The 6,657-nt window shown below is 50.3% G+C and overlaps 1 protein-coding gene across 1 annotated transcript; it reads right to left on the minus strand.

Moving 5' to 3' along the window:
* Positions 1–408: 408 nt before the first annotated feature.
* LOC127312550 (uncharacterized) lies at positions 409–2,676 on the minus strand. Its single transcript, XM_051343082.2, has 3 exons — positions 2,485–2,676; positions 1,914–2,359; positions 409–1,253 (listed from the first exon to the last, which is right to left on the minus strand). The coding sequence occupies exons 1-3, from the start codon at positions 2,549–2,551 to the stop codon at positions 690–692; spliced, it is 1,077 nt and encodes a 358-aa protein (XP_051199042.1). The 5' UTR covers positions 2,552–2,676; the 3' UTR covers positions 409–689.
* Between the last annotated feature and the right edge of the window lie 3,981 nt (positions 2,677–6,657).

Raw genomic sequence — 6,657 nt, forward strand, 5'->3', positions numbered from 1 at the left:
AGGATGGACGAGCTAGTTTTAGTGCCTTTCTTCAAGTGTGCTCTCTCTATATGTTACTCCTACTAGTTAGATCAGTTATTGTTCTAGACTCTGTTTGCATCTGTACTTGTTGCTTCGGTGATATTAATGATGTTTTTATAGTGAAACGAATGGTGATGTGCATTACTGCAAAGACTAATGACAAAAGTTGGGATGAAACAAACATCAATCCTTACAGCAATTGACGCTAAAACGCATATCGTTGTCTATTCTTCCTTTTTTTTCATGTGGACGAGAGTGTCATTCATAAATTCCTAAATCTGAAGTATTTTAGACGCAGTTGGACAGAAACTGAATGAAGATTGGACTTGTTTAGCTGACCTACCAAAAGAATGAACAGAAACTGAATATTCAGAATAGACATCAACATTTAGAGAGCACTAAATTATTTAGCAGCTCAAGATACGTTGCATTAGCTGATTTGACAAGAATCAACATTGAGAGAGCTCTGAATTATTCAGCAACTCAAGATACGTTGCCCTGAATCGATAAGAAAATGAATGTAGCACCATGTCCTCAGAAGAACTGGAACATACTAAACGCCAAGCACAGAAGATAGCCTGTGCAAACCAAAAGAATTTGTTGATTAACCAGTTGTCAGGGAGCGACAACCACTAATGCATCCATCAATGCATTCATGCATGCCCTGCTTACTCCTCGTCATCATCGTCGTCGTGGAATCGGAGATGCTTCCCCTCCCGCACCGGCAGGCCCCTCAGCAGCGCGCCATGCTCCGCCGCCGCGTTCTCCACATCCTTCCTTTCCACGATTTCGTCGTCGCTGTTGTAGACGAACCGGGTGTGCCTCCCCTCGAACGGCGGCAGCCCGACCTTCTTCTTCTTCTCCTCGTGCTCGTCAAGCACGGACATCTTGCTCATCCCCTCGCACAGCTCATCAAAGCACTCGTCATCATCTTCTTCTTCCCAGTCCTCCTCCTCGGTATAGTACTGTTGTTCCAGCTCCTCCTCTGTATAGTACTCTTCTTCCAGCTCTCCCACGGTGTCAAGACCCAGCTCCCCTTCGTCCTTCTCGGAGCTGACGTTCACCTGCATGGACCACACCGATGAGCCGTCGTCGTCCGCTGATCTGTCGCCGCTGCTGCTTCCATGGAATGTGAGGGATGACGAGGCGACCGATCCATCAGTGGTCAAGTCAGATTTCTCGGGGGAGTCGTCGAACACCAGTGCACGGTTGGCCGGTGGATCAACGATGACCTGCACGACAAGAGGAGCAGCTCAAGACCAGATGCAAAGCTGACAGCACAATTTTTTGTTCAGGCAGGCAACACACAATCACAACATGCCAGGTCAGATCAATGCACCAAATAATCTTAGTACGGAAACGCTGATCATATAGGAGTGGTACTGTGTCATCTAATGTAAAGATAAACAAGATGACAATAAAACATCAAGTGAACCATCAGGGTATGGCACTGGGGGAATCAAAAGATGAGACTACAATATAAATATTTAGGCCAATAGACTTGCACTTAATCTGACATAGCTGCCATATGATTCACAGACAGAACTTGAACTCAACATCATGTGACATCTTGCATCCACTCGGGAGTGAAAACACAAGGGACTAACTAGAATATGTATCCGGCTGTGCTAGATCACCCAACTCAACAAGCAACCAACACATGGTTAATCTGAAAGAATTGCTATATCTTACCCAAGTCAACTAGTAACCAAACACATGGTTATCTGAAAGGATCGCTATATCACCCAAATAAACTAGCAATCAAGCAAATTTATTAGTCTGAAAGAATTGCTAGCGCAAACTGAACAATTAATCAAGATTGCAGAAGTGACCAGAGATTGAAACCAATTATTCTTGGAGCAGTTGCACCGAGACAAGACGGAAATCAGTACCTGCAGCTTAGGGATGAGCTCCTCCTCCTCGAGGACGCAGGGCATGACGGTGATACCATCAGGCAGCAGGGAGGCGGCGGGGCCGGCCCAGAGCTGCGGCGTGTTGGCGGGCGTGGGCGCGAGGAGCTGGGCGGGCGACCTAGCGACGCCGAGCAGCGCGTGGATGCGGAGCGGCTGGATGGCGGCGGCGCCCTCCTCGTCGACCTTCTGCAGGAGCGTCTTTACCTGGCCGCGCAGCAGCGCCTCGCCCGACCCGGGCGTGCAGCGGGGCCTGGCGCGGTTCTTGGCGCCCGCGGTGGAGGCCTGCGGCGTCCCGAGGCCGCCCGCGGCTAGGCCGACGATCGGGGAGTCGTTGGTGATGTCGTGCAGCGCGGCGCGCGGCGGCGCGTCCCCGGCGGCGGGCTTCTTGGATCTGCAGGAGGGGTCGGCGGCGGCGGCGCTCTTCTCTGCATCAGAGAGAGGATTGAATTGAGGACCGGTCAGTACTCGGCGAGGGGATCCGCGGAGCAAGAAGCAATCTTGGAGAAAGGGACTCGCGTGAGGGGGGTTGAGTTGAGGGCGAGGAACTCACGGGCGGATGCCGTGGCGGCGGCGGCGAGCGAGCGGGTGATCCTCCTGGTGGACAGCGGCGTCTCCATCGCTGCTGCTTTCTTGCGCGCGCGCGAGACGGCGAGGGAGAGGTGGTGCTGAAGCGTAGGAGCGCGAGGAGGGGAGCGGAGAGAGGAAGGAGGCGGCAGCAATCGGAGTTGGGGGAGGAGAGAGAGGCGAGGCGGCTTTAAAGGGTTCGACTTGGAGGAGGAGAGTACAACGGTAATATGACCGTTGTCTCACGCGGACGAATACTATTAGCCGTTGGTTTGCCGTGGGGGAAAATCGCACGCGCCGTTGCGTGGGCCTTGCCTGTATGCCAGAACGGCCCGCTAGTGGGCAACTACGGGTCTACGGCTGGGTCTGTTCGAGCTTGTTCCTTTGCTTTGTGTAGGGGCCACGTTACACACACGGCCCACGAAACCTGTCAAATGCTGGACGCTTAGGGCAGAAGGCTTCTGCCACATTGGACCAACTATCCCAATAGCAATAGCGCACTATGGAGAGGTGCCACTGCTACGGCACACCTCTAAGGCTGGTGCCAATGCATAGCCTCACTCTCACCCGCCACGTCAGCTTTTTTCCTCACTCTCACCGCACTCTCACCCCACTCTCACCCCACGGTGCCAGTGCACGGGCTTTAGTGACAGCTCTCACTTCTCTCTCCTCCACATCACTAATTCTTTTTTAGATTAAGTTATTTCACTCGATTTTTTGTAGACATTCAAAATAATGCAAGGAAAATATTTTATTCAACTAAAAATGTTACGGATTACATAATAATTAATAAAAATTACATAATAAATAAAAATTCTACTCCTCTTCCTCTTCCTCTTCCTCTTCCTCTTCTTCCTGCTACTCCTCCTCGTCCTCATCATCTTCCAGACCAAGCTCTTTTTCGCACATCTTGATCGCCTTCGCATGTTTGCGCTTTTCTGCTTCGGTCATGTCGTCGGTTGATCGGTCTTTTATTTTGTTCCATTGATTGAATAGCTTAGCCTTCACTAAACCCTTCATCATGTTCCTCATGGCGAAGGATTTACTTCCTACCTCACTGCTTGATGAGGTTTCCTTCCCCTTCCTCCTTCCCCTACGTCATGCGGCCTTCGCCCTATCGCGGCCCGGTGGACGCTCCTCCTCCGTAGTCGCGTCGCCAGAGCTGTACTCACCAGAAACTCCCAGACGGCTTCTCTTCGATGTGGAATCGGTTCCACTACCAGGACCATGTTGTCCTTTCCACTTCGCTTCATTGCGAACAGCTTCCCACCAGTGGTGCCGTCTGAACGGCTGAGTCACTCTTTTCTCTGCGGCGTACCTCTCCATTGCCGCCTTCATGACCATATCATCGTCTGCTCCACTCTGACGTAACCCGGATTCTTGGATGTAGTATCCATTGAACAGGGACACCTCCTTGTTGTAGGCGTTCCAATGATCCTTCAGTTGCTTTGAGGTCCGACGACGAGCAGGCTCGGAGGTAGAGTTGAAGGTTTCAGCTATCTGACCCCAAAAACTAGTGCCGGTCTCGCAATTACCGGCGACAGAGTCCTTGGAGTTAAAAATCCAAGCATGCACCTACACCGAAATAGATATTGTAAGTGAAAAATCCAAGTAAGAACCAACCCCGAAATAAATATGTGATGGGTAAGTAAAGTACCAGTTTTTCCTCTTCCGCAGGTGTCCAGGTAAGTAAAGTACCACTGGGCAGTTCCTCCACTGCCAATGCATGCAATCGATGCTCCCTAACATGCCCGGAAAGCCACGCTCCTCGGCTTTCGCTAACAGCCGCTGAGTATCCTCCACAGTTGGGCGACGGCAAAACGTCTCCCCGTAACACTCAATGATGCCTTCACAGAATCTATCTAGACAATCTGATGAAGTTTGTCTAGCTAACTTAAGCCACTCATCTATTGTATCTGCAGTGGCTCCATAAGTTAACAGACGCAAAGCCGCAGTACACTTTTGCAGGGGAGAGAAACCAGCACGGTTGAGAGCATCATTTCTTTGGGTGAAATACGGAGAGTATTCACCCAATCTAGCCACAATGGTCAGGAAGAGGGATCGTCTCATCCGATACCTTCGCCGAAAGTAGCTCGGAGGATAGTTGCAGTCGTCGGCGAAGTAGTCCTCGAAGAGCCGATCGTGGGCACCCAGACGATCACGCCTGATGAACTCTCGGCGGCGCCGACGTCTTGGCACCACCTCCTCGGCTTGCATCTCCTCCTCATACTCCTCCTGGAATGCAGCGATGAAATCACCCTCCACTCCGTCGCTCGAACTGCTGCTGGACGAAGACATGGCGTTGAGTGGAGTGGAAATGGAGAGTGGAGGTGTGGAATGACTGAAAACATATGGGGGTATTTATAGGGTTTTTTGAACCAGCAACGGCTAGCTGACGTGGACGAATCGCGTCGCGCCACGTCAGCTAGCCATTAGCCACTCCCGCCCCACTCTCGCCCGCTCTCGCCCGCTTCTCGCCCGCATAACACCCGCCTCCCGCCCCACTCTCGCCCGCTCTCGCCCGCCCTAACGCCCGCCACCCTCTCGCCCCACCCCGCCATCGCGCCGCCCCGCCTCTCGCCCCTCTCCCGCCTCGCTATCGCCGCCAACGCGGGCGGCAGCCGGGCGGGAGCGGGCGATAACGCCGGGCGCCCGCCGGCGCTTCCCTCTCGTCCCGCCCCCCTCCCGCCCCTCTCCCGCCCCGCGCCGGGCGGTACCGCCCCGCCTATCGCCTGCAATGGCACCAGCCTAAATGGTGCGCCATTGCTATGTATAGGGGTGGGTCAAACCTATGGTTAAACTTAGTGGTGGTGGTGCGCCATTGCTAAGTTGCCTGCCTGTGGAGCACCACTATTTGGTGCGTCCCCACCCGTAGTTTTCTACGGCCAGCTAGGCCTTTTTATTGTAGTGACAAAGCATGTGTAGCTCTAGCGGCCTCCTAATACATATTTCCTCTTGTTTTTCTTTCCTACTTTTTTCAAACTCTAGAGGCAGTGGTGCAGCTTCTTCTTGCTTTTTGATCTTTTTTCTCTCTCTCTTGGCTTTCTCGAAAGAAGATCACCAGCAAGCATCACTTGTCACCTGCAAAGAGTAGCAGCGCATCCACGGAGGCTTCCAGCCCAGCTGGCTCTCCTGGGAAAGTAGGTTGGGGCTATGCATTGGCGCATTGACGCATTGCTCTTATGGTAATTTGTGGTCCGTAAAAGATGTTCCAGAAAATATGTAGTCTATGAATTACTCAAAACGTTTCTGCCTATCATGGCTCAAACAAAGTTGGCATTGACATTATGTTGGTTTATTAATGTTGGTTTATTAATAAAGCGCACACATCCCATCAAAATAAAAACTGGGAAAACCTTCTTGCGGGCACAAAGAATTTGTTCTCATGTATAACTAAGGTACAACATATCACTCATCTGTAGTAAAAGTTACACCTTCTGTTTATACTATAAGATCTTATTACATCCAATTTACTCATGTATTGGATACAATAGCATCTTATATTATGGGCGGTGGGAGTACACTATTCTTGTTTTTACAAACTATATTTCTTTTTGTCACATGTCCATCTGTCTTCGTTTCTGCAGGAATTAAGTATATTTACTTAGTTCTGACAGGAATGTGGTTTTCTAACTTTTGGTTACATCCAAGCTCACCTTTATTTTTATGTGGAGTTCCAAGAAGTTTTAGTGTCGCCCCTTCTCCTGGAGGATCGAACCTCTGATCTATCTGCGCTTCTTTTTTTTTCCGATGCAGAACATCTCCTTGGCATATACCGAAGGGTGAAGGGTGGCCAGGGTGGTCCATGGACCACCCTGAGATTTTCACATAGCCTATATATTATAGCATAAAGTTACAAAAAAATATGTTTATATAAATAATTACACTGTTGGACCGCCATGACAGTCGAGCTAGATCTACATTGCATATTATGTGGTTGTTTGCTTGTCTTGGCCATTATGTTGCTTGCATTAAAATCCTTTTTGATGGGGACTCCTACAGGCTACAACTTGAACATTTTGCTCAAGGCAGCAAGTAGAGAAAAAAGAAGGGCTGGCTCTATGTATTGGAGGGCCCTATAGGGAAAAGTTCACGATATGGGCCCTTAAGTTCGTATATAGTATATGTAGTTGTATATAAATTTATAGGCGTATATGTT

The sequence above is a fragment of the Lolium perenne genome, chromosome 1, assembly GCF_019359855.2.
Source record: "Lolium perenne isolate Kyuss_39 chromosome 1, Kyuss_2.0, whole genome shotgun sequence".
Lineage (NCBI taxonomy): Eukaryota > Viridiplantae > Streptophyta > Magnoliopsida > Poales > Poaceae > Lolium > Lolium perenne.

Bases quoted from the DNA above. Each gene is read 5' to 3' on its own strand.
- LOC127312550 (XM_051343082.2), bottom strand. From the start codon at position 2,551: ATGGAGACGCCGCTGTCCACCAGGAGGATCACCCGCTCGCTCGCCGCC. The intron at 2,360-2,484 runs GTGAGTTCCTCG...TCTCTGATGCAG, and splicing joins CGCCGCCACGGCATCCGCCC to AGAAGAGCGCCGCCGCCGCC. The intron at 1,254-1,913 runs GTACTGATTTCC...CTTGTCGTGCAG, and splicing joins AGCTCATCCCTAAGCTGCAG to GTCATCGTTGATCCACCGGC.